At 47.3% G+C, this 26,564-nt stretch overlaps 1 protein-coding gene across 1 annotated transcript; it reads right to left on the bottom strand.

Annotated features, from left to right (window-relative positions):
• Nucleotides 1–18,389: 18,389 nt before the first annotated feature.
• CXXC1 (CXXC finger protein 1) lies at nt 18,390–23,968 on the bottom strand. Its single transcript, XM_060119460.1, has 15 exons — nt 23,765–23,968; nt 22,880–22,998; nt 22,678–22,778; nt 22,123–22,358; nt 21,856–22,032; nt 21,417–21,443; nt 21,095–21,340; nt 20,819–20,926; nt 20,502–20,686; nt 20,005–20,212; nt 19,812–19,922; nt 19,635–19,684; nt 19,449–19,545; nt 18,907–19,059; nt 18,390–18,828 (listed from the first exon to the last, which is right to left on the bottom strand). The coding sequence occupies exons 1-15, from the start codon at nt 23,765–23,767 to the stop codon at nt 18,682–18,684; spliced, it is 1,968 nt and encodes a 655-aa protein (XP_059975443.1). The 5' UTR covers nt 23,768–23,968; the 3' UTR covers nt 18,390–18,681.
• Nucleotides 23,969–26,564: the final 2,596 nt, after the last annotated feature.

Genomic DNA, 26,564 nt, shown 5'->3' on the forward strand with positions numbered 1-26,564 from the left:
TTGCTTTTAGTTGATTTTAAACTAAACTCCCACTAGCTTCCTTATATATAACACCCCTGACATATGGGTCACTGTAGTAATGGTTGCTTAAGTTGTTTTTCAGGAACTTGGAGCTACTTCTTGCCCGATTCAGACCGGTTGAGACTACCAACAATCTAACTGGACCTGCATGATGACCTTTTAATATCAGAGGGCCAAAAACTCCTCCCTCAGAACATGCTAACACTGTCAGTTTTTGAACATGTGTCCTATGAAGAACCATGAAGCTTGACTACACTTGCACAGATCACTGATTACCTCGCTTTTCTTATTTCCAATCACCTTTCCCCATGCCTCAGACCATCCTGCCTCTTTATCCCATAAATATTCCTAAAACCTATCTTTGGGAGGTGGATTTGAGATTCATCTCCTCGTTTGGCTGCCTGTGAGTAAAGCTTTTCTCTACTACAAAGCTTGGCATCTCAGCGTTTGGCTTGCTGCATACAGGCAAATGAATCTGGCTTGGTAACAGTAGTCGGATTCTATCCTTAGCTTTGGCCCCTTTAAATAATCCTGTACCACATTCGGAGGTATATAGTGCAGCTGTGAATGATTCTGGATTGAAATCTGCCAGATCCTACCTGTATGTAACTTACCCACAATAAACTTCATAATTGTACTTTATGGAGTGGCCTGCTTTGTTTTTCAGTCTCAAAGTTTCTTCTCAATTCAGGGGATTTATTCAATATCCCTACCTTCAAAGGATTGGCGAGCCAGCCAGGAGACCAAAAATGAAATAGGCATGGGTAAGGGGACCATGTTGGGAGACAGCCTGTTGCCAGTGAGGGAAATCCCAGGATGGCCAGCCTCTTCCATGTGGGTAGACTTAGCCAAGTTTTTGGAATTCTTCAGACTGGTGTGTGAGTACAGGGACATCCCCAAAATGCTATAAGGGTTGCTGGAGATTCTAACCAAAGCAGTAGGTAAAGAGAAGCTAAGGTAGGAAATTGAACATGTTATAGCCGCAGTAGTATGGCTGCTGCTTTGGGCCCTGTGACTGAGTGCAGAAAAAGAACTCCGACTCAGGCAGGAACTAGGGGAAAACTAAAGAGGCCCTGGCATTAGAAAAGGCTCTAAGAGTGTTTGTTTCTCTGATTCAGACCTACTAACCAAAAAGGTACAACAACAGGAGGAACACCTAGAGGTCATAGTATGCAAAGTGGCAAAAATGCAAGGGTGGCGCCATCCAACAGGGTGAGGACCATTATCTCACAGGAAAATTGGAATCCCAAACGATGGGATCTATGGTGTAATGATTTCTCTGAGAAGGGAAATATAGTTGTTGAAGGGGAAGATGACCTAAGGGCTTGCCCCCTCATTCAAACAAAGACTCAGGCAACCCGTGAGCCCAGAGATGACCAAGAAGTGATACCAACTAGCCAAAAGATAACTATGAGGGAGTATTCTTCTGCAGAAGTAGTTGAGTTGACAGCCAGGTTCAAACAAAAGACCAGGGAAGGAGTCACTGCATGGTTACTCTGCCTGTGGGACAGAAGAACAGATAGTATTGTGCTAAATGGCCTGGAGATATCTAAACTGGATTTGGTGACAGCTCAGCCAGCCCTGAGACAAAGGTTAGATGCTGCTGGAATGGGAGGGAACTGAGGATGGCAGCTGATTTGGTTACTTGGATTAGGGCTGGGGTAAAGCTGGCCTGGCCTAACAAAGGAGATGTCCCATCTCCTCCATTACACTGGAACTCCATGGAAAAACTACAAGACATCATTAGAGAACTGGGCAAGAGACATGCTATATATCCAGACAACTTTATGGGGCCAGATGAAGAATAATTTATCTCAGGTATGAAGGGCTGCATCTTACAGTCTGCTCCTGGAGTTTGGTATGACACCTTAGTATCAGTTCTGGCACCTATATTCAGTAAAGTGATAGCTCTGGTAGATGCCCTTAGAGCAGATCTCAGTGAAACAGAAAGAGTCCTCCATGGAGGAAATAGAAAAGTGGACAAAAATAAAGAGATAAAAGGGAAACAAACAAAGGGTGGAGAATAAGCAGGGAAAGGACCAACCCAGGTATCACACAAAGAACTTTGGCAGGATTTAGTGTTAGCAGGGACTCCAAAGGAAAACGGTGATAAAACAATGACAACAACAGCAACAACAGCAAAACCAAAGAACAGAAAACCTAATTCAGTCTTGTTACCTTTGTGGAAGTCCCTAGCAGAAGACAAACAAATTACTCCTCTTTCTACTGACAATACACATGTGGCAATGCATCCCAGTGTCCCCTGCTAAAAGTAGAATCCCAGGGGTGGATTGTCCTCTCACTGAGGAACTAGGTGTAGGGCCAACGTTGCCCTGTAGTGCATGCAGTGTGGGAGTGACTGGAGGCTTCATGTAGAATTGACAGTTTATTGGTCCCACATAAACAAACAGTCTTAGCATTGGTAGATACTGGAGCTGAGTGTACATTGCTGTATGGCAAACCCTCTAAAGTTCAGGGAGAAATATGGGCTACAGACAGACACGGGGGTCAAGCTATTCAAATAAGACAAATCAGATTTTATTTCCAAATTGTCTGTTTGCCAAACCGACAATTCCACGTATATATTTCCCTGGTACAAGAATATATCCTAGGTGTTGATGTTTTACAAGACCTAGATTTGACCACCACCACTGGAGAGTGTCGCCTGCACACCAGAGTGGTGACACCAATGTTGGTAGGCCATGCATGTCCGTTGACCCACACCCCACTGTATTGTTAATGTCAAACAGTATAGGCTGCCTAGGGGCTATGACGAGATTACTGCTACTGTTAAAGAACTAGAAAGGGTGAGAGTTATCAGACACTCCCACAGTAATTATAATAGCCCAGTGTGGCTGCTAAAGAAGCCCAACAGGACTTGGAGGATGACTCTTGATGATAGCCAATTAAATAAGGTGGTCCCTCCCATGCATATGGCAGTTCCCAATAAGGCTACTATTTTAGAATATTTCTGTGATGAAAATGTTTTATTGTATGCTTGACGTGTCTAATGCGTTTTTCAGAATTCCTTTGGATGCTAGCCCTCAAGATCAATTTGCCTTCACCTGGGACAGGAGGCAATGGACCTTTCAGGTCTTGCCTCAGGGTTGTTTACAGAGTCCCACAATTTGTCATGGTATGGTCTCCCAGGACCTGGAAATCTGGCAAAAGCCCCACTCTGAGTTGGAATTATTTTATATTGATGACATTATGTTAACCTGTGATGACTTGTCTCTCCTCTCCTAAGCAGCTGCCCCTTTACAGACACATTTACACAAACCAAAATCAAGGATGGGAAATAAACGCTGACAAGATCCAGGGACCTGAGCAATCAGCAAAGTTCTTCAGAATTGTCTGGTTGGGTAAGACAAAAGTTATGCTGGCTGAAGTTATTGATAAAATCCAAGCCTTTCCCACTCCACAGTTGGTCAAGGAATTACAACCTTTGGAGAGGGGGGGTCTTACTAGGTTATTGGCCTCTGTTCATACCTCATCTGGCACTAATAATACAACCTCTATACTCTCTAGTTAAAAAGAGACAAAAATGGGATTGGGACTGCCCCCACTGAAACCTGCGGCAACAACCCCTGAGACATACCCCTGGTCACAGTGAAGGATCCACTGACCCAGTGACCGGAAAGTGCACTATATCGACCTGCTACCCTTATCAGAGAGACACAAACACACATTACCGCCTCCGGTCTGATGCAATCCTTTGCTAGTAAAAGAGCAAATCTGGGATGGTTATGTGCTAAACATAATCACCTGGGACATACTGCTCCTTTTTGTAAAGAGGGACAAAAAGCATACCTGGTTGGCCAGACGTAAGCATACGGTGTGGCTACCACCATCCTCTTGTTCTTTGTCCACCTGGCTTTACAAACTGAATGGACAGGTCAAGGGGTTTGACCAAGTTGGAAAGTGTATAAGAGACCCCACTCACATAGATAGCAACCAAAGGACCCTTTTCACTGGACATGATGTACAAGAATGGGCAGAAGCCTGTGAGATTTTATGAACTTTCCATCTGCTGTATAACCCAACAGCAGCAAGGTGGGTAGAAAGAGTTAATGGGTTACTGAAAGAGACATTGAAGAAGATTTCTCTGGACAGGTCTTTAAGAGGATGGTCTTCACGACTGTTAGAGGCCATCCAGCTATTAAACACTGCAACCTACGGCAGGCTATACACCTATTAATAAGACACTGACTGCACCTGCTCTATCAGCTAGGGCCTTAAAAAGTACAAGTCTTGGAAGGAGGACTGTGACCCATCTAGAAGGATACAGATATTGTCCTGAGAGTGTCACAGGACCTCCCACATTGGAGACTTAAATGGTATCCCCCTCCCAGGTGGCTTGGCATCCTTATATCTTTGTGGAAAGGGGTAGCCCCTGGTATAGTATTTCCCCAACCTTTCTAAGAGAAGGCCCACCCATAAACAAGTTGATCCCCTCCTTGAAATTAGATGGGGGACTGAAGTAGGGCTCCTCTTATGGGCTCTACCAAAAGTCCCACATATAATATCTCCCTGCTCACTTCTGATATAAAGGGAAAAAATGTCTGGTATTGTCCTCTGGGAAAAGTGCCAAAGCCTGGGGTGATCCTGGTACATGGAGACCAAACTTCTATGGTGTTGTTTCTGAATGAACATTTGCCTTTCTTGACACCTTTCAAACGCTTATCATTCTTAGCCTTTTCCTTCTGGGATTCATGCCACCTACCTCCAACAATGTGTTTCCGTCCTGGGCCACCACCTATGCTGAAGTCCATAACTGCTCTGACTGTTGGGTGTACCGATTGCTGCCAATGTCTAGCACTGAAGGAATGCATGGGTCATTTTGCCTTTCAACCTCATTGCATGAGGACAATGGGTGGGCATGTCAGGTAAACTCCTGTTGGGGACACTAGATGTCACCATGGCTCACATTTCCCCCTTTGACTGTAATGATAGTAAAAAGTATTTTCTCCTTGGCTTGTTCTTGAACCCAACTCCTCTAAACTTGACACTGCCTATCATGTCTGAGATGGTTTTGGGAGGTTATGTGCTAAACACAGTCAACTGGGACATACTGCTCCTTTTTGTAAAGAGGGACAAAATCACACCTGGTTCACCAGACATAAACATATCGAGTGGCTACCACCAACCTCTTGTTCTTTTGTCCACCTGGTTTTACAAACTGAATGGACAGGTCAAGAAAATAAGATTCTTAAGGCAGGGGCTTTCTTATCACCCAAAGGTGCATCTGGATATGTGGTACCAATCTTTGGCCTTATCTCCCATATGGGTGGACTGGCCACTATACCCTTGCTTTTCCCTCTTTGTCAAGAAAGATCTATTCCTCATTGCCAGATACTCTCAAACTTGCTGGCTCTCAAAACTAGGTGGAACCATAGTCTCTCCTGATGTGAATGGCTGGTCTCTATCTTTCTCCCTCAATATGTAGGCATTCATGCTGAATTAGAAATGCAAGCCCTAGCCAAGTTCACTGCTTCTGTATTAAATAATTCTAGATAAAGCATTTTTCTACTAAATCAGGAAACTGCACAAATGAGGGAAGTAGTTTTACAAAACCATATGACTCTGGACACGTTGACAGAGGCACAAGGGGAAACATGTCCTAATTCAACAACAATGCTGCACTTACAGCCCCTCTTATGAATCTAACATCACTGATTTATCGTCTCATATGAAAAAGACTATTAACCATGTAGGGGATATTTCTTTTGCAGACGACTTCATCCGTTGGTTGACCTGCTTACCTGGCATATGGGGCATGGCCCTGTTAGGCATCCTTCCTTGTCTAGCAGGGATTCTTTGTGCTTGCTGTTGTGTATATTGCTGTTGTGGGTTAGGCATGCAGGTTACCTCCCAATATCTGGCCCTAGGGTATTCAAGGAAGAATGGCAGATAAGATTGTGTGGGCCATATAGATGTTGGGGGTGAAATGTGTGGCTGAACACACTGACTCCATTTTTCTCAGCTCCATCTTAAGCCTGCAGTCCTATCCCCTCCCCTTTCCGTGTGACTGAGCTTTAGCCTACTCACAAGGAATGTGCCCAAGCCAGATAAGTTCCCTGTCAACTTTTACCCTTGCCTTCATCTTATATGAAAAGTGAAAGAATGTTGTTTAGTTTGTTTGTTTGTTTGTCTGTTTGCTGACACAGATGGTTAATGGTCCATGAGGAATGACGGTCACGAGAACCCCAGGGGGAGGGAAAACACCAGTTCCCGTTATGTGGATGTGTTTCTCACTTAGTATTCAGATTCTGTCTTTAGCTTTGGCCCCACTAAATGCCCCTGTACTCCTTTTAGCAGCACAGAGTGCAGCTGCAAATGCTCCCAGATTGGTAAGTCATCATGACCCCTTACAGGATTAGGAAAAGAAAGATTAATCTTCTAAGGAGTTACATTTCTGGCATTAGAAGAAGGAAAAAATGATCTTTATGGTTGAGCAGACATTCTTGCCTTTCAGGAGGTCTGGTTAATGTATAATGCAGATACACATTGCCCATTAGGGAGGGACCAATATAGGCAGGGAGTATGTTACTCTTAAATTTTCTTGTCCTGCCTCAAAACATACATTTTATTCCATCGTTTCCCACTTTTGATCATTAATCTTTCAATAGGAAGTATTAGGTTATGAAATACTTGGTCCCTCGACACCAAGGTGGTGTCTTACCTGCCCTGGATCTATCCAGTCCTGCAATACCAGGTCCCAATAGGCCAGTTTCCTCTATCTTTCAGGGGTTTATGTGTCAGTAAAGTACCAGGCAAGGACTCATAGCTAATCTCATGCTGTTCAATAGAACTCATGCCAATTATTGTCCAGTCATCCTCCTATGTGCATTGTGTATGTCCAGTATTTTATAGAGAGCTATACATATGATCAATAGTTTCAAGTCTTATAGACATCATTATCTTACTTGCAGGTTTGTATATGCAGCAGAAAGCACAATAGATTATTACTCTATAAACAATACAGAGCACAATCAATATAGCCAACAACAATAATAAAGTCATAAGCAGAGATATAAACCATGAACCCCCAGAGCTGAACCATTTATCCAAGATGTAACCTAGACTAGGAATGGTATCCCCTAATGCAGAGATTTAATTTTTAATGTGATTCATTAGATGAGTTATATTAGAGGACAGATCTGGCATGAAAACACAACGTTCAGTCTGGATTATAGCACACATTCTTCCTTGCCAAGCAGTTAAAATGTCAAGATCCATTTGGTTTGGCAACACTGATTTCCTTATCACAAAAACTTCAGAATTAAGCAAACTAAAGGAGAAATTAGTTAATTGAATGTAGTGAACAACACAGAGATATATGCTAACAGGGAAACATTTTATAGGCTATACATGTTATCAATCATATTGACTTGTTGCACAAACATTGTACGTGTACTTTTAGCAATAGAATTTAAGTGAGCAATGATACATACCATGAGTAACTTATAGCTATGAAAAGAATAATCATACATACAATGAAAATAATAATCATCTGTAAAACAAGGAAAAAAATTAAAAATTACCTAGTCCTGTAGGGAGTGACCAAAACAGATTTTTTAAGGTTTTTTTTCCAGTCTTACAACAATTTTGCCTTTTGGAAATTTTATCCAGGAGCATTTCTACTCCTGCAGAGGTATTGATATAAGTGCAACAAGTAGTGTGAGCAATAACACAAACAACTCCTTGGCTAGCCAGTAGAAAATCGAAGGTGACTCTAATTATCCAATACTACTTGGGGTAAGGAATTGAGGGATGTCTCTTGTGCTGCAATGCATTTTGCAGTCACTCCAGGTATTTGACCAGAGGTGGCTGATAGATTTCTGACCATATCTCTCTTTACATGTACTCTTGCACTAGGAATCAAGATTCTCAAAAGACTTTGCTACCAGGTATCTTGGTATCCTAATAACATGGATCACTTGATTCCATAATGGAGAGAGAAAGGAGGTCCATCTGTCTCTTTTATATAGACAATGGGGTAACATAACATCCCAATAAATATAAACCTTCTACCTGCCAGCTATTAAGATATTTATGTGTCCATTCTTGGGAAGGTGGGTCAATTCCAATACCACATATGAAGACAGACCTGAGAGAGTGCAAGTGATCCTTCCAAGAGAGCTCTCATTGATAGCCTCATCAATTGGAAATTTTGCTAACATGGTATTAAGCATGGTCACTTCTCTTGCAGGTTTTCCAAGAGCCATCTATATGGTATCTGACATAAGGGAGTTGCTGGTACAACTTTTCTTTTTCTCTTCAAGATATTTGTTAGGGACTTCCCTGGTGGCACAGTGGTTAGGAATCTGCCTGCTGATGCAGGGGACACTGGTTCGAGCTCTGGTCCAGGAAGATCCCACATGCCATGGAGCAACTAAGCCCATGCGCCACAACTACTGAGCCTGAGCTCTAGCGCCTGCGATCCACAACTACTGAGCCCACATGCCACAACTACTGAAACCCGTGTGCCTAGAGCCATGCTCTGCAACAAGAGAAGCCACCACAATGAGAAGTCCAAGCACCACAACAAAAAGTAGTCCCCGCTTGCCGCAGCTAGAGGAAGCCCATGCACAGCAACGAAGACCCAATGCAGCTATAAATAAATAAATATATATATATATATAATATATATATAATATATAATATATATATATATATATATATATTTTTTTTTTTTTTTTTGCGGTACGCGGGCCTCTCACTGTTGTGGCCTCTCCCGTTGTGGAGCACAAGCTCCGGACGCACAGGCTCAGTGGCCATGGCTCACGGGCCCAGCCGCTCCGCGGCATGTGGGATCTTCCCGGACCGGGGCACGAACCTGTGTCCCCTGCATCGGCAGGCGGACTCTCAACCACTGTGCCACTAGGGAAGCCCTATAAGCCTTTTTAAAAGAAATTCCTGAATAACAGGTGATGGAATAAAATTTATGTTTTGAGGTAGGATAAGAAAATTTAAGTGTATCATACTCCCTGTCCATGTTGGGCCCTCCCTAATGGGCAATGTGCATCTGTATTATACATTAACCAGCGTTCCTCAAAGGCAGGAATGTCTGCTTAATTGCAAAATCATTTTTTCCTTCTTCTGACACCAGCAGTGTACCTGCAGAGAAGATTAATTTTTCCTTTCCTAATCCTGTTAGGGGTCATGGTGACTGCTTGCCGTGTATGTGGAGATCTGCTCTATGTATCTTTGGTGAACCTTATATAAAATGTCAGTGTGTCATTTTAATGTATGATCCTTTGTCTTAAAATGTATATAATTGTGCCTTCAACTTCTAACAGGTGGAACAATCCTTAGTGTTTTCTGAAAGACTGTCTCCTGGGTTATAATCCTCAGGTTGGCTCAAATAAAATTCTCTATTTCTACTTTAGATCGATACTGATTACTTTTTTGTTGATATTTGCTTGGCGTAGTTAGCAGGATATCAGAGACACCCACCAGAGGACACCTGGTGTCTACTCTAAACCAGCGCTCAGTACCAGCACTGGCCCTTTGAGCCCCACCAGCTTTTTGGTATTCCTCAGTTGCTTTGGTGAGTTCTCCTGATATCTGGACCTCTTTGCTTTGCATGATGATCCTGAATTTTATCCAGTCTGTTAAAATTTTAGGATTTATAGTCTTAACAGGGTACCGGTACATTTCCAGGTAAAAGGGACCGAGAGGGAATTTCCTAGGCAATGGGCTAGATGGAGGTTCCTAGAAGGGGAAAGCCAAGAAGGAACTCTGGAGTGAACACGGTTGGCTGGTCTTTTTTAATTTGGCTCAAGTTGGAAAGATTGTGTATAAATGGTTTGAACAAACTGTTTGATAGCAGAACAAGAGACTGAACCTATTCAGCTCTGAAGAAAACGGACATTTGCTCCTTCCAGCCACCAGGCCTTCTCTGGTGACTGAGAACCTAGGGGAAGTGTCTGAGGATTAATCATTATAATGAGTAGCAGTCCCATAGGAAACGCCCTTTTAACACTTTAGGTAATTTACGGTGCTCCAAGCCCCCATGGTGACTTTAGACAGCTTACAGGAGAAACGGAGACACAGAAGATCTGAACTGACTCAAGGGTGACACCTTGAGGAGCTAAGCTCACAAGCAGCACATTTCTGACCCTGCAGCGCCCTTAGAAATTGTGACCTCATAATACAAATTAAACAAAAGGAAAATGGGAAATCGTGCTTCTAAAGCCGACCAGTTCCCAGATGGATAGCCACCCACTGGAACTTCGGCTGGCTTCATGTACAGTATGTACGGAGCCGATACTTGCAAGAACTTCGTAAAATGACAGGCTCTAACTTAACTCTTAAATGGCCAAAACGGGGAACATTCGACTTACCAAAATTAGTTTACTTGCGTGCAAAATTGGAAAATGCCAGCTATAAAATTACATAGACACTGGGCTTCCCTGGTGACACAGTGGTTGAGACTCCGCCTGCCGATGTAGGGGACACGGGTTCATGCCCCGGTCCGGGAAGATCCCACATGCCTCAGAGCGGCTGGGCCCGTGAGCCATGGCCGCTGAGCCTGCGCATCCGGAGCCTGTGCTCCGCAACGGGAGAGGCCACAGCAGTGAGAGGCCCGCGTACTACCCCCCCCCAAAAAAAACATAGACAGGATGGGAAACATATTTCACTCGGTACTTAGAAGCTTTGAAGCATGGTAATGATAAAATGACACCTTTACAGGAAACTAACTGAAAATTATTAGAAACTGTTGCTAAATTGGAGAAAAGCTCAGAAGCTACCCTATCCCTTTCCCCTCCTCCTTCCCCTCCTTTCTGAACTTTATACCTTCTCCTTTCTGAATGTCCATATCTCAACTTGTCTGTTCTACCTCCTCCTCCACCTCCAAAGGAAAAACTAACTGGACCCCAGGGAATAAATGAGAGCCCTAAAATCATTGCAGGTCCCTTTAAAGAGAAACCTACTGGAAGAGGTGGGCCTGAACTAATATATACTCCCTGGACTAGAGCTGAACTTAAAAATTTAACTAAGGATTTTCCAGGCCCTTTACAAGATCCTTTAGGGTTTTTTAGAGAATTCATTCTGTAAGGATACATGAGCCAGGATACTCAGATTTGTAATAGCTTGAGCAATTGCTGGTATCCAAAAGTAAAGCCAAGTATGGCTACAAAAGGGAGAATGGAAGACACCTATGGAAGATTTTCATAAGCACGAGCATGCAGATGTTCACAGGTGTCGAGAACTTGCTCGTAACTTGTACCAAGCCATCCCCAAAATTTTTCCTGAGAAAATAGAGTGAACAATGATCCACCAATGCAAGCTAAAAGCGCAGAGAACCTTTTTTTTTTTTTTTTTTTTTGAGAGGTTTGAGAAAACCTTCAAATAGCACCTGGAATGGCCCCTGAATGTTTTCAAAATCATCAAAATGATCCAATTCTAAATTCAATCTTTAAGAGGGATTAGATGAAAAAATAACAAAGCTAATTAAAAGACATGAATTGGACTGGGCCATAATACATTCTAACGTGCTTGTCACTATTGCAGAGAAGCTCTCTAAAACCTTCCAAAGAAAGAAGAAAGAGTCACTAAAGTCATGAATGTACAACTACAGCAACTTAGAGGCCTTATTAAAACACTTTTCTTCTAACCCTGGCCCCAAACGAAATGCCCTCACTTGTTTTTAGTGCAAAAGCCACGGTCTCTTCAAATGAGAGTGCCATACATTTAAATGGAATCTGGAACATGGCAAAACTAAAAAGGAATAGGAGTGCTCTGACAATTATGAGAGGGCATTTCCCCCAGCTCCTCAACAACACCTTAGGGGAAATTGAGACAGTAATCAGAGGGGAAACTTCAAAGGCCACTGTAGATGCTGGGGCTACAATCTCTGGTCTTTACCCTACCCTTATTCATTGCCCTCTCCCTGGAAGTATAAGGTCAATTCAAATAGTAGGGGTTTCTAATTTACCTTTGCAAATTTTAAAATCAGAGTCGCTAACCTTTCAGTTAGGAACTATCACAGGGAAACTTGTGTTTCTCCTAGTAAAATGTGCCCCAATTCATCTGATAGGAAGAGACCTTTCAGAAGCCAGCAATGCTCATATTGCCTTTTCACAAAAAGGTGAAATGCTTCTAGGTTTAGAAAATTTAGTGCTGAGCAAAATCTAGTTACTGAAAAATAGATGGTTATAAAATCAGTGGTTCATACAGACCAAGAAAAAAATGAATGACCTGTTATCGTCAGTTCCTAAAGAATTACGGTCGTCTTCTTCTTCAGATATTGAAAAAATTAAATTGGTTACTCCTGTTAAGGGGACTGTTGACAACTCCAAGCCTCTACCTAATATTTGACAATATCACTTAAACCAGAGACATTAAATGGAATAAACCCTGTTATTCAGGACTTTCTTAAGAAGGGACTTATAATTCCTTGTACCAGTCCTTGTCACACACACCTATCTTACTGGTGAGAAAGGCAAATGGGAAAGGTTGGAGATTTGTTCAAGATCTGAAAGCTATAAATAACATTGTGATTCCTCGTTGTCCTGTGGTCCCAAATCCACACACTCTGCTCTCAGTCATTCCAGCCGATAGCTGCTATTTTTCAGTAATTGGTTTATGCCTTCCTTAGTATCCTAGTAAAGAAGGACACTCAGTACGTTTTTGCCTTCACATGGGAAACTCATCAATATACCTGGACTGCCATGCCACAGGGCTATAGTGAGAACCCCACTTACTTTTCTCAAGTGCTTAAAGCTGATTTAGCTGACGTAAACTTTCTTGGTGGCTCCACTTAATTCAATGTGTAGATGATTTGCTTTCATGTTCTTTTTTTTAAAATAAATTTATTCATTTTATGTATTTATTTTTGGCTGCGTTGGGTCTTCGTTGCTGTGCGTGGGCTTTCTCTAGTTGCGGCGAGCGGGGGCTGTTCTTCTTTGCAGTGCGCGGGCTTCTTATTGCTGTGGCTTCTCTTGTGGCGGAGCACGGGCTTTAGGTGCGTGGGCTTCAGTAGTTGTGGCACACGGTCTGAGTTGCTCTGCGGCATGTGGGAATCTTCCCGGACCAGGGCTTGAACCAGTGTCCCCTGCATTGGCAGGCGGATTCTTAACCACTGTGCCACCCGGGAAGCCCCTGCTTTTATGTTCTAGAAATGAATTGGATTCTCAGAAAGACACCAGCCATCTGTTACAACAACTAGCTTCTAAGGGACACAAGTTGCCTAAAGATAAACTCCAATTTGCTGACCTGTTGTAAAATATTTGGGCCGCTTTATATCTAAGGAAGGACTATTAATCAACTCTAAAAGAATTAAAGAGATTTTAGCTTTCTCACTTCTCCAAAAACAGAAACAATTGAGGGGATTTCTGGGTCTGACTGAATATTGTAGCAATTGGGTACCTAATTTTCCACTTATTTCTCAACCTTTATATGCATTACTTAAGTCTGACCAGCTTGATCTGATTGAGTGGATGCCAAAAGGAAAAGAGGCCATAAACACCTTAAAATCCATCTTAACTCAGGCACTGGCTTTGGGTCACACTAATTATAACTTGCTCTTTTTTCTCTTTGTACTTGAAGTTAAAGGAACTGCTTTAGGTGTATGACTCAAGAGCATGGTGATAAACCGCGACCCATAGGATATTATAGTCAGCAATTAGATTCAGTAGGAAAAGGACTTCCACCTTGTATGAGGGCTATTTCAGCAAAGGCTTTCTTATGTAAGGCTATTGGAGAAATAATAATGGGGTCTCCTTTAATGATTTATGTCCCACACTCAGTCGAGTCTTTTCTAAACTCTTACCACACTCAGCACTATTCTATAAGGTGACTAGCTTCTTATGAAGTATTGTTGCTTTCTGTACCTAATATTACCTTAGTTCAATGTAATAATCTTTTTTTTTCTTAGCGTCCCTGCGTGGGCATGAACAGCAATGTAATAACCTTAACCCTGCAACTTTGCTTCCAGCACCACAGGAAGAAAACAACCACGAAACAGATTATCTTCTTGTTCCAGGTATGATTTATAAGAAATTTCTATTGATAATGTTGATTTAATTAGGTTCACAGAAGGACCCTGTTTAAGGGATGAACAGGGACATTACTGAGCTGGATAGGCAATAACATCCACAGTGGACATAAGAGAAAGCTCCTATTTACCAGAAACAAAGTCCACACAGGAAGCCTAATGAATCACCTCAACCCAGGCTTGTCAGCTAGGCAAAGCCCAGATAGTCCATATATATACTGGCAGTTGTTATGCCTTTGGCGTGGCACACGACTTTGGAACGCTATGGAAACAAGGGTTTTGAACCACTTCAGGGCAGCCTATGAAAAATGGAAACAGGTTGCAGAGTTCTTAACTGCAGGTTGTAGTTCTATACCACTACCAAAACAGTTGGCAAGTATTAAAACACTGGGGCATCCCAAATCTGACATTAAGGAAGCTAAAGGAAATGAGCTTGCTGATGCTGCAGACAAACAGACAACTTTAAAAATTCATCCTGTTCAGCTTTGAGAACTTCCACTGCTCTCTGTGAATCCTGCTAACCCAGTAAAAGATTTCCTTCCACAGGCTCAAGAAATCGCCACTAAAGAAGATAAACACATGTGGCTACAAAAAGGAGGAATTTTTGAACCCATCACACAAATATGCTTTGGACATGATTTTAAAAACCTATAGTGTCTGTTAGAGCACAATGGCTGTTACTCCAGCATGTATATTCTTTAACTCATTAGGCACCTGCAAGATGGTTTTATGGGGGAAACTATAGTTTTGGAAACATTCTCCCATGGTGGCTCATAAAGTATGTACTCACTGTACTCTGTGTCCTAAATATAATCCCAGAAAACCACTTCATGGGGCACAAGGCCACGTTCTTCTTCCTAAGGGACCCTTTGAGGTATGGCAATTGGACTTTGTCCAAATGCCACCACCTCGAGGATATAAATAATCTTGGTGATGATCTGTATGTTTTCACACTGGGTTGAAGCTTTTCCCTGCAGGAGAGCAATGGGTATAACAGTAGGTAAATCACTATTGGAAATAATAATTCCTGTTTGGGGAATTCCTTCTGAGTTACATAGTGACCAGGGACTCACTTTGCCAGGCAAATAATTAAATCTATTTATGACATTTAGCCAATAATGCAGCATCTTTAATGCACTTATCACCCCCCTCCAATCTTCAGGACTGTTAGAACTAACAGCACTATCAAAACTCAATTGACGGGCTTCCCTGGTGGCGCGGCGGTTGAGTCCATCTGCTGATGCGGGGGACACGGGTTCGTGCCCCGGTCCAGGAGGATCCCACATGCCACGGAACGGCTGGGCCCGTGAGCCATGGCCGCTGGGCCTGCGCGTCCGGAGCCTGTGTTCCACGGCGCGAGAGGCCACAACAGTGAGAGGCCCGCGTACCGCAAACAAACAAACACACAAACAAACAAACAAAAAACTCAACTGACAAAACTCTCAGGGGCTTTTCATCTTTCATGACCAGAAGCTCTCCCATTGGTGCTTCTCAACCTTAGGTCCACTCCCTTTAGTAAGCAGCAACTGAGTCCTTTTGAAATAACCACTGGACGACCTATGTGCCCAGATGAAGGCATGTATGAACCAGCATTGCATAAGGGTGTGATATGTTGCATTATCGTCAGGGACTCGTTAAGGCACTTAAAGAAAATGAAAAGCTGGTAACATTCCTTTCACTGTGAGCTCCCAGGAGATGAAGACCTTATGGATCATGGACTGCAACCTGGAGATTTTGTCCATTGGAAAAGGCATAAATACAAGATGCTTTGCAGCTGCGTTGGAAAGGGCCATATCAGGTATCAGTACTAACCCCTGTGCTGCAAAGCTTAAAGGAGTAAACTCCTAGGTTCCTATCTCTCATTTTTTAAAAAGGCTTCTGCTCTTAAATGGACCGTGACCCCTCTTTCTGACACCTGACTTCGACTAAGACAAGCTTCACCAAGCTGGGATGAGAAGAAGTCGACAACAGTAGCAGACAGCTAACCCAAGAGTCCAGATCAGCCCTGTAAGACCCATCCTACTGGTTCAGTTGTACTATTTACCAACTGTCTGTCTCTCTGTCAACATTGAGAGTTATTGTTTCACTTCTGGCTATACTTTTGACCCAGTGTTTAGGATGGAAAGAAAATTCTTTAGTAAAGTTGTCACAGAGTATAGCTACTGGGGGCCATTTAACCGATTGTTGGACTTGCAACTTTGGGATCACTTGCATTCTCAGGTTTTGTCTTCATATACGGCATTGGAATTGACCCACCTTCCCAAGAATGGGCACATAAATATCTTAAGAGCTGACAGGTAGAAGATTTATGCTTATTGGGATGTTATGGTATCCCATTGTCTATATAAAAGAGACAGATAAATCTCCTTTCTCTCTCCATTACAGAAGAGATCAATGTTATTAGGATACCAAGATACTTGGTGGCAAAGTCTTTTGAGAATCTTGATTCCTGGTGAAGGAGTACACGTAAAGAGAGATATGGTCAGAAATCTATCAGCCACCCGTTGGTCAAATAGCCGAAGAGACTACAAAAAGCATTGCAGCACAAGAGACATCCCTCAATTCCTTAACCTAAGTAGTATTGGATAATAGTTACCTTCAATATTCTTTTCTTTTTCTAATCTTTTTTGTTTGTTTGTTTGGCCTCACCACTTGCAGGATCTTAGTTCCTTGACTGGGGATCGAACCTGTGCCCCCTGCAGTGGAAGCACGGAGTCCTGACTACTGGACCGCCAGGGAATTCCCTACCTTTGATTTTCTACTGGCTAAACAAGGAGTTGTGCTATGGCTCACACTACTTGTTGCACTTATATCAATACCTGTGCAGAAGTAGAGATGCTCCTAGATAAAATTTTTAAGAGGCAAAATGGTTATGACATTAAAAAAAAAAAAAAACCGACCCTTTTAATGATCTGTTTAGTTGGCTCTCCTCAGGATTAGGTAATTTTTTTGCTGTTTTACAGATGATTATTATTTTCACTGTATGCATTATTATCCTTTTCCTAGCTATCAAGCTACGCATGGTGTGTATCACTGCTTGCTTAAATTCTACTGCTAAAAGTACACATACAATGTTTGTGCAACAAGTCAATATGATTGATAACATGTATAGCCTATAAAATGTTTCCCTGTCACTATATACCTTTGTGTCAGCCACTCCTATTTAAATGACTGTTGACAACTCCAAGCCTCTGCCTAATATTCAACAATATCTACTTCAACTAGAGGCGCTGAACAGAATAAGACCTATGGTGATGAAAAATTAATCAACAGTCAATCTAAAGGAGAAATAGAGAATTTTATTCGAGTCAACCTGAGGATTAGAACCACAGGAGTTGTTCAGAAAACTCTGAGGACTATTCCGCCTGTTAGAAGTTATATACGTTTTTGAGACAAAGGGTCGTACATCAAAATGACACACTGACATCTTACATAAAGTTCACCAAAGATACATAGTCCAGATCTGCACATAGGAAGCAGCACCAGGTCACCATGACCCCTTACAAAATTAGGAAAGAATTAAGAATGTTATCGTCTAAGGAGTAACATTGCTGGCGTCGAGAAGGAAAAAATTGATCTTTATGGTTGAAAAGACATTCCTGCATTTGAGGTCTGGTTAATGTATAATGCAGATGCACATTGCCCATTGGGGAGGGCCCAATACAGGTAGGGAGTATGTTATGCTTAAATTTTCTTATACTGCCTTAAAACATAAGATCTCCCCCAGGGCTATTGTGTCCCGTTCTCTCTTCCCCGCTGGAGTCACTAGAGCGCCTAGGGGCAAGTTATGCCTGGCGATGGCCAGAGCTTCTTCCACTAGGGGAAGGCTGGCACTGCTCTGCAGGTAAACAGGAGGCCTGCGAGGGCAGGTCTATGCTAGAAAGGTAGTGTTGTGTGGCTGACTGCACCTGACAATGAGAGGACAGGCTGGTGCTCCCGACTGAAACCCAGTGGGCTCCTGCTGTACCCACGTCCCGAGAGAGGGGTTTCTGGGGAAGGAGGAGGGCCTTCTGTCCATCATTTCATACAACTCTGGTCTGGAGACCATCAATAAGAGTAAATAAGAAAACTCCAGCTCACACAGGAAGGATGAATCAGACATACACGGACTGAGCACTGACTGTATACCCACTGCCACACAATGAGAGGACAGGTTGACAGTGCAGGTCCCTGGACTCTCCCTCAGCACCTCATATCCCCACAGACCAAGGCGGAGCCTGCAGAGCACAGAGCGGGCGCCGACTGGATAAGTGCAGCCTACACCTGTATTGCAGCCTCTCCAGAGTACAGGTGTGCCATTCCACTCTGGGGGCGCGGGAACGCAACTGCAACGGAAAAAAGTTGGGAGACTGTCCATAGTTAGTTTTCTTGGTGCATCAAAGTTTTATTAACAAAACCAGAGTGGGGGAGGCAAGGGTGCGCAGACTCTGCAGCCCCTCCCAGGCACAGAGAAAGGAGAGGCAGAGGAACCGACAAGAACGTGAGGAAGTTCCGAGGCCCTGGGGTAAGGGCAAACAGGCGGTCAAACGGTGGACGGGCACAGGGACAAACTCAGGGAGCGTGGGAGGAACATGAATGGCAGACCAGACAAATGGGGGCTCCGGGGCCGCTCCCGCCCGCGCCACAGGGCAGGAGGGCGTCTGGACCGCTGGGGCTCAGCGGTCGGCGCTGGAGCGCAGGTCGGTCGTGAGCGGGTCGTGCTGGATGGTTTGGTGCAGCATCAGGGCCAGTAAGCCCGCCCGGTTGGTCATGGCGGTGCGGACGTTGCGCTCCTGCTCAAACAGCTCGTCCAGCTTGTACCACTGCCGGGGGAGCAGGGGGAGCAGTGACAAGGGGCTCCCCGAGCCACCCCCCCCGACACATCCGGCGCCGAGACCTACCACGCGCACGCGCTCCAGGTCCACTTCGGCACGCCGCAGCTTCTCCCAGCAGTAGTGGCGGTTGCACTGGCGCTTGGGCAGGCGGCAGAACTCACCCGTGAGCTCGAAGACGTCACGTACAAGGGGGCACCCGCATACCTCGTCAGCTGGCACCTGCGGGGAGACCAGGGTGGGCATGAGTGTGGGGTGGCGAGGCTGGGAGGAGGACAGGAGTGGGGGCCGGGGGGTGGGAAGGAAAGGCGAGGGGAGGAGGAGAGGCGGGGTGGGGGGAATAGGAGGGGATGCAACAGGGCAGGGAGAGGCACGGAGGGCGAGGAGGCAGGGCAAGTGGGGGCTGTGGAAGTGGGCCGGCAGGAAGGAGGGAAGCGGGAGAGGGAGGAAGGGAGAAGTGTGGCCCGGCGGGAAGGAGGGAAGCGGGAGAGGGAGGAAGGGAGAAGTGTGGCCCGGCGGGAAGGGGGGAAGCGGGAGAGGGAGGAAGGGAGAAGTGTGGCCCGGCGGGAAGGGAGGGGGACGGAATGGGGAGAGCTGAGGGAAAAGCTTACTTTGGGGTCCCGGGAGTGCTCGGGGCACAGCACCTGGAGCCGCTTGCAGTATGTCTTGCTCTGAGGATTGTAGACGTCGCAGAAGAGTCGTGTGGCCCTGGGGGTGTGGAGCAGAGAAGGTAGCAGAGGAAGCGGAGGGTGGCGCCCAGGCCCGGCCCCGCTAACCCCCGCAGCGCCCACACTCACCCCTCGATGCGGGTCGGGTACATGGACCCAAAGGACGTCTGGCTCTCGTACTGGAGGGGTGAGCACAAACGGAGGGACTGTGGATGTGCGCCGCATGCCCTCGCGACACGGCACCCCCGCCCCCAGGGACCCAGGGACGTCCCCACACCGTCCGCCCCCTCAGGCCGACACCCTGACCTTGGCGTAGCAGCGCTCCATGTGGCGCAAGGCAACACGTGGGTTGATGGGGTGCCCGCAGGAGACGCAGAAGATCTGCAGGTCCGTGTCATCGCTATCACCCTCATTGCTCTGCACGGGGTGGAGGGGACGATGAGGCCAGGCGAGAGCGGGTACTGGGCCCTGCGCCGCTGCTGCGCCCGCGCCCGCTCACCTCCTCGTCCTCGCGCACAGCCTGCTGTTTGGCCCGCAGGATAATGGCCTCGAGCTCGTGGAATCGGCGCTCCATTTCCTGAAGGCGGGTGCGGGCGCTCTGCTGCTCCCGGCGGATGCGTTCAAGCAGCTTCTTGCCATGCTCCTCGGCAATGCAGGGGCTCTGCTGCCACTGCTGGATGCGCTGGGGGAGGATCTCGTAGATGCGGCTGCAGGGAGGCAGTGAAGTGGGTGAGCAGAGAAGGAGGCAAGGCAGTAAGATGAGCGGCGTGACCCAAGGGCACAGAGCAGATGGGTGACTCAGTGGTGAAAGGACAAGGAACCAGGTGACTGAAGGGCAGATGGCTGGGCGGACAGACAGACGGATGGGGGAACAGGTGGATGGCCCGGTGGGTGCTCGGTTGACTGAATGGTGACTGACTGGCAGACACACAGAGGGCTCTGGTCATGCCCCCCCCGTACTCCCTGACTCCCCTGAACCCTCCAGCAATGACTCACTTGGCTGCCAGCTTCATGCCGCAGTCGTCTGAGCAATACTTGGAGCCGGGCTGGGCAGCGCGCACACAGCCAGGGCCCAGGCACTGCGGCAGCGACGCAGGGTCCTTGGCGTCAGTGCGCTCTGGGTGTTTCCATTTGTCCTTGTGCTTCTGCTTCTGCCGGTGCCGCTTGTATCTTTCTTCCTTCTGTGGGACAAGACGGGCCAGGGCAGGGCGCAGCTGAAGTCAGCCCCGGACCCCCGTTTCCCCCTGCAGCCCAGCCCTTCAGCCCCTGACCTTCGCCCTCCCTCCCCACACCCACTGCAGCCTCTCGGTCACCTTCTTCTCAGACTTCTTCTCCCGACGCTTCACGTGCTTCACTTTCACTGCCCTCTTCCGCAGCGCAGGGTCCAGGAACGGGGACTCCTCCGTGTCACTCATCCAGGGCTGCGAGTGAGGCACACGCTGATTCGCCTGCTCCACTCGTGACTTCCCCGCCAGGCGCTCGGTCCCCACGGCAGCCTTCCACACGCTCTGTCCCCTCTCTCCTCGTTACAGACACTCTCTGCTTCTGTACCTGCTACCCTTCCACCACGGGACGCTCTGTCTGCTCACCAGGCCGTGGTCATCGAAGGCTCCCGCACAGAAGTCCTGGTACAGGTCAGGGTCCAGTGGGAGGTCCTCGTCCGAGAGCGGCTCGGGTGTAGCCGTAGCCTCAGGCAGCTCCCTGACTGCTGATGATGCCACTGCCCCGTCGTCCTCGCGGATGCGCCCCAGCTTCTGCGACGGCTGTGGCTGCTGCTGGGTGGGCAGTGGCCGGCGAGGCCTTGGCAGGGACTCTGAGGGCATCACCGGCGAGAGCTGCGGGGCAGAATCTCAGGACTGGCCCTGCCCGCCCTGCCCGCAGGCCCTGCCCGCCCTGGGGGGCTGGACTCACCGAGGAAGGGAAGTACTTGTACGATTCCTGTGCCGGCAGGAGGAAGGCCCAGGTCAGCCCCAGGTGGATGGAGGGGGCCCTGCCCTCGCCCTGCCCACAAGTGCCCGACTCCCCCAACTAGCCCCGCCTCGCCTCCCTAGACACACCAGCGCCCCCCGCCCCTCATCGCCAGGACATGCTCAGCCCTGCCCCAGCTGCGCTCACACGCCTGACCACCTAGGAACGCCTGGCCCTACCCTGCGCGTCTGGGGTTGGGGGCTCCCCCGCCAGCCCAGCACATCTGGTCACGACCCCCTCGTCTGAACCAGCCAGGCCCCTCCCCACCTGTCTGTAGGCGGGTAGGCCCCACCCCACCCGGCCCACCCATCCTAGCCTCGATCAGCTCTTCCCAGACACCCCGGCCCCCCACCTGACCCTGCCCAGCTCTGCCCACGCTCACCCGGGCCCGCAGCTGGCACTGCCGCAGCCGGCACTTCTGCCGGATCTTGTTGGGACCCCCGAACTTCTTCATGTCTCGGCAGAAGTCACAGTGGCCGCAGTCCTCGGTGCGCCGGCAGGCCTCACACTCACCACACATACGGGCTGACCGTTTGATCTGCTGCTGCTGCTGCTGATGCTAGCGAGAGGCGCCCGCAACAGAGCTCAGGAACCGAGCGGGGCCTGAGACGGGATCCCCTCCCCTAGCCCAGCCATCGCGGCCACTCACCTGGCTGGGTGTGGCCACCAGGGGCTGTGGAGAGGATTTGTGGGGCGACGCAGAGCCCCGAGCAAGCACGGCCCCAACCCCTGTCCCTGACCCCGCCCGGCGCTGCAGGTCCAGATCCGGGGCAGGCCTCTTGCGCCCTCCACCCTCATCCCGGGGCTCACTGCCGTCTCGCTCGGTGCTGTCCCGCTCCCGTGACTTCTTGTGCCGATAGCGGATCTCCAGCTTGGGGTCCTTCTCTGCGGGGTAGAGGGTGGAGCCGGCGTGGGTTGGCACCGGGGGATTTGGATGGCCCCAGAACTCTTTCTTCCTCTTCTCTCCTCTTCGGCCCCACCCGCCTGCTCCGTCTCCCTACTCCAGGGCAGAGCTGTCCCTTCCGGTGGAGCTTTCTATCACAGCTCACGATGGAGCCTCCATCCCGGCTTAGCACTGACCAACAATCACTCTGCCCACAGACGCGGCTCACTACTCCCCGTGAACCACCCTCCCATTAAGGCTCCTCCTCCTCCTCCTCCCTGGCAGCCCCAGCTGCCTGCCCTGTCCACTCTGGCCCCTCACCTCGGCACTCCCGGCAGTACCACTCGCGGATGGCCTTGGCCATCTTCTCAGTGATCCGGATGCAGTCCCCATGAAACCACTCATTGCAGTTGTCACAGCCGCTGCGGAGGATGGGGCGAGTGAGGGAGATGTGAGGGGCCGGACCCATCGGCCTCCCCCCACCCGGCCAGGTGTCCAGCCCGCCCACCGCTCCCCGGCTCACATCATGAAGCAGTTGATGTCTGGTTTGCGGCAGATGCAGTAGATGGGCGCGTTTTCCCCGTTCTCTGACTTGCTGTCCTCCCCGGCATCTGGAGGCTCTGGGTCTGAAGCATCCGCCTCCTGTGGGGGCCCCCATCATGGCTCCTTAGAGAACCCCCATCATGATGCCTCCTCCCTCCAGCACAGCTCCATCACGGCTGCCAATAGACTTCCCACCATGGCTCCTCATAAATCTCTCCACCACAGTCCCCACAGACCACCCCCCTCACTCACCGCTGTAACACCCCCTTAGCCTGCTTATAAACCCCTATCACTCGGCCTCAGAACTTCCAATCGCTTACCCCACAGACACCCCCATCACTCTATTCACCCACTGAGACAGCTGCCGCTCGTTACAAACACCGCATCACTCACCACATTTTGCCCCCGTCATGGCTCCTCACAGACCCCCATCACCGGGTCTCAAGACAGCACGGTTCCCCTCAGATCCTCCGTTACTAACCTCACAGACAGCCCCGCCCCCCTAGATCCCCCGATACAGACTCATCACGGCTCACTCCAGACTGCCCAGTACGACACTTCTCAAACCTCTCATCACTCCGCACAAAGAATCCCCCCTTCAGACCCCCAAGGAACTACCACTAAACTTCCATTACGGACCCCCATAATGGCTCATCACAGAACTCTCAGATGGTTCACACACGAGTAAAAAATTTTGACCATCAGACTCCCATCATTCTAAGGCTCGAAACAGCCCCCCGCCCCATTCTGCCCACTGACTCCCGTTATGGTTCACCACAAACCCCCATGAGTCTGCCGATGGACACCACCATTTCCCGCCCCACTGACCTCTACCGCCGACTCCCTCCTGGGACCTCGTACTCACCATCTCTCCGCTTCCAGCGCACCCCTTCACGAACCCCGCCAGCGACCCACGAGCCTTCACAGACCCTCTCAACGGCGTCCCCGACCGTTGACGAAAGCGCCTACAAGCACTTCCGCTTTTCGTCGCGCCTCCCAGGCACCGTACTACTACTGCGCAGGCCCAGTGCGTCGGCTCCGCGACAAACAAGTCGGTCGCCCGCCTAGAGCTCCGACAGTCTCTCAGGCGCCGCCATCTTGACTACTGAGACCGTACGGCGGCGAGTCCATACATTCTCAGGAAACATGGCCACGCCTGTATTTCTGGACGCCTCCATCTTGGAGTCTGATTCCGTAAGATGGCGTAGTCCGTACGTTCACTGGCAACACATGGCAGCGTGCTAATCGGCTTCCGAGAGGGCGCCGCCATCTTGGCGGTCGATTCCGGCGCCAGCAGCTGGTACTGCCTAGATGTTCACAGGGAAAGGGGCCCGCTTTAGGAACACTACCTGGATTAATCACCGTAAAATCATTTTTCCCTTCTGCATGTACTAATCGGCGCCGGCATACTGTGTGCCTTACGCTGGGAAGGAAAGCAGTCCCTTTGTCATATGCCTCCCACATTACCTCTGACTGAGGAAATTTTTGTATATTGGGGGCTGGGGAAGCCAGTCAGGCTTATACCTGACGTGGCCTGAGCTTTATGTAAACTGGAACAGCCTGACTTACGGTCTGTCAAATGTATGTTGTACATTTGTTTTAACCATTACGGTAAAGCATGCCCACTCTGACAATAGGGAGAAATGCTTCCCTTCCTGTGACACCGATGCCAGTATTCCTTGGAAGATAAAGTTCCCGTCCCAGATGCCAAGGTCATGCTCACTCACTGTGTATCTGATAATTTGTAACTATACATCCCTGTTGAAACCTTGAAGGAATGTACCTCTGTCATGTCTGATACATGTTCCTTGTTCTGACATGGTATAAAACTGCTGAAAACCATGCTTCTCTGGAGTGTTTTTTTCCTCGGTGGAGGCTGCACTCCTGGGCCGGTCCTCATCTTGGCGCAAATAAACCTCTCTTCTATTCTTTAATATAGATAGTTTATTGATGATCTGTGTTGCGACCTCCCACCACTCTTTCCAGCTGTCACTCCTCCCAGCAGTTCCTTAGCCAGGCCTCGCAAGATGATTCAGCCTCTGGGCCTCTACAGCAGCATTCATCCATCAGAATTAGTCCAGAGCAACAACTGATGGCCATAAATGATGGTGACCTGACCATCTCTGGTGAGAATGGCTGGACCAAAGTAGACTTTGAAATTAGGGACCACCAGCTTCACCAAGTCTTCCTCTGACCACACACAATGGGTCTGTCACTTGGGGTGCTTAGCCAATGAACACACCAAGAAGTTTCAATTAAAGCAGAAGCATTTATTACTTGTTTATTACTAGCGACAAGTAAGGAGACAGGGAGATAGCTCTCAAAGCACTGTGTCAAAAAAAAAAAAAAAAAAAAAAAGGACTTCCCTGCTGGTAAGACTCTGCGCTTCAAATGCAGGGGTCATGGGTTCAATCCCTGGTGGGGGAAATAGGATCCCACATGCCACGCGGTGTGGCAAAAAAAAAAAAAAAAAAAAGCACTGTGTCCCTGGGGAGTTTTAAGCCTGGGGAAGGCATGATCATTACAATGAGGCAAAGGTTACTCTAGGTTTCCCAAAACTGCAAGTAAGTAGGTGCTTGGTTACTTGTTCTCACTGTGGTATTTTGTTGACTGGAATGCACTGTAACCTTTTTGGAACATCTGGTGTCTGCAGCTTTCTGCAAATTAATGGCTAGCTTCTGCAAAACAAAGCACACTTTGGTTTAACCCCATCTCATCCCTACTGCTGCCTAGCTGACACCCACCACTACCGGAGTGTAGATTTCCTCAATTCCTGGTGATGTCCACTTTGGTTCTCTTGTTTTATATGTATTTAGTATTCTCTCCTATAAAGTTAATTTTAAATTTTTTTAAAAAAATTATATTACGTATAATCAAAAATCTGTACAGATCAGAGAGCTGGACATCTCTTCAGGGTAATGCTCTAACCTGGGCAACCATGAAAATCAAATGGGGTACAAAACGTCAGTACACCTGCCCCCCTCCACACACACACTGGATACAGAAGTTGTGGTTATTATAAATGTCCACATGTCCATGTTCAAAGTCAAAATGACTTTCTTTCAGGTTGAGGAGAAGGGTCTGGGGAAAATGAGATTTTTCACCCTTGGCTGAGAGTTTTTCTGGCTTTCTTGGCTCTGGACATAGTAGCAACTTTTTTGCTATTCGTGGTTTAGATTTGATTTTTTTTTCACCTTTCCTAAACATTTTTACTCATGGTCTCTTCCACACTGTCACAGACACCAAGACACAGAGGCTATAACATGGGTTCTGTGACCTCCTCCCCAAAGGGGTTTTTAACCCACTAAACACAGACCTTCAGATCCAGCATAAGAGTTGCCTCATTTTTATTTATTAATGTAGAATTAATCTTAATTGGATTGTAACATTTTAATTAATATAATTTAATTTTTAATTTAGTTTTTCATTTAATGTATTAAATTAACTTTAGTATAGTTGAATATGTGTTGGTAAGGTACTTAGATAAATTTATTTTATTACCATCAATTAATGAATTTTATATAATTCAATTTTAAATTAATTACAGTTTGATGTAGGAAAGTAAGTTTAAGGCAATATAGTTCAAGTTTAACTGAAATTTAATTACTCAAATTAAATTTAATTTAACATAATTGAATTTGGATTTATTAAATTTAATTTGGTTT

Source organism: Mesoplodon densirostris, chromosome 15, assembly GCF_025265405.1.
Source record: "Mesoplodon densirostris isolate mMesDen1 chromosome 15, mMesDen1 primary haplotype, whole genome shotgun sequence".
Classification (NCBI taxonomy): Eukaryota; Metazoa; Chordata; class Mammalia; order Artiodactyla; family Ziphiidae; genus Mesoplodon; species Mesoplodon densirostris.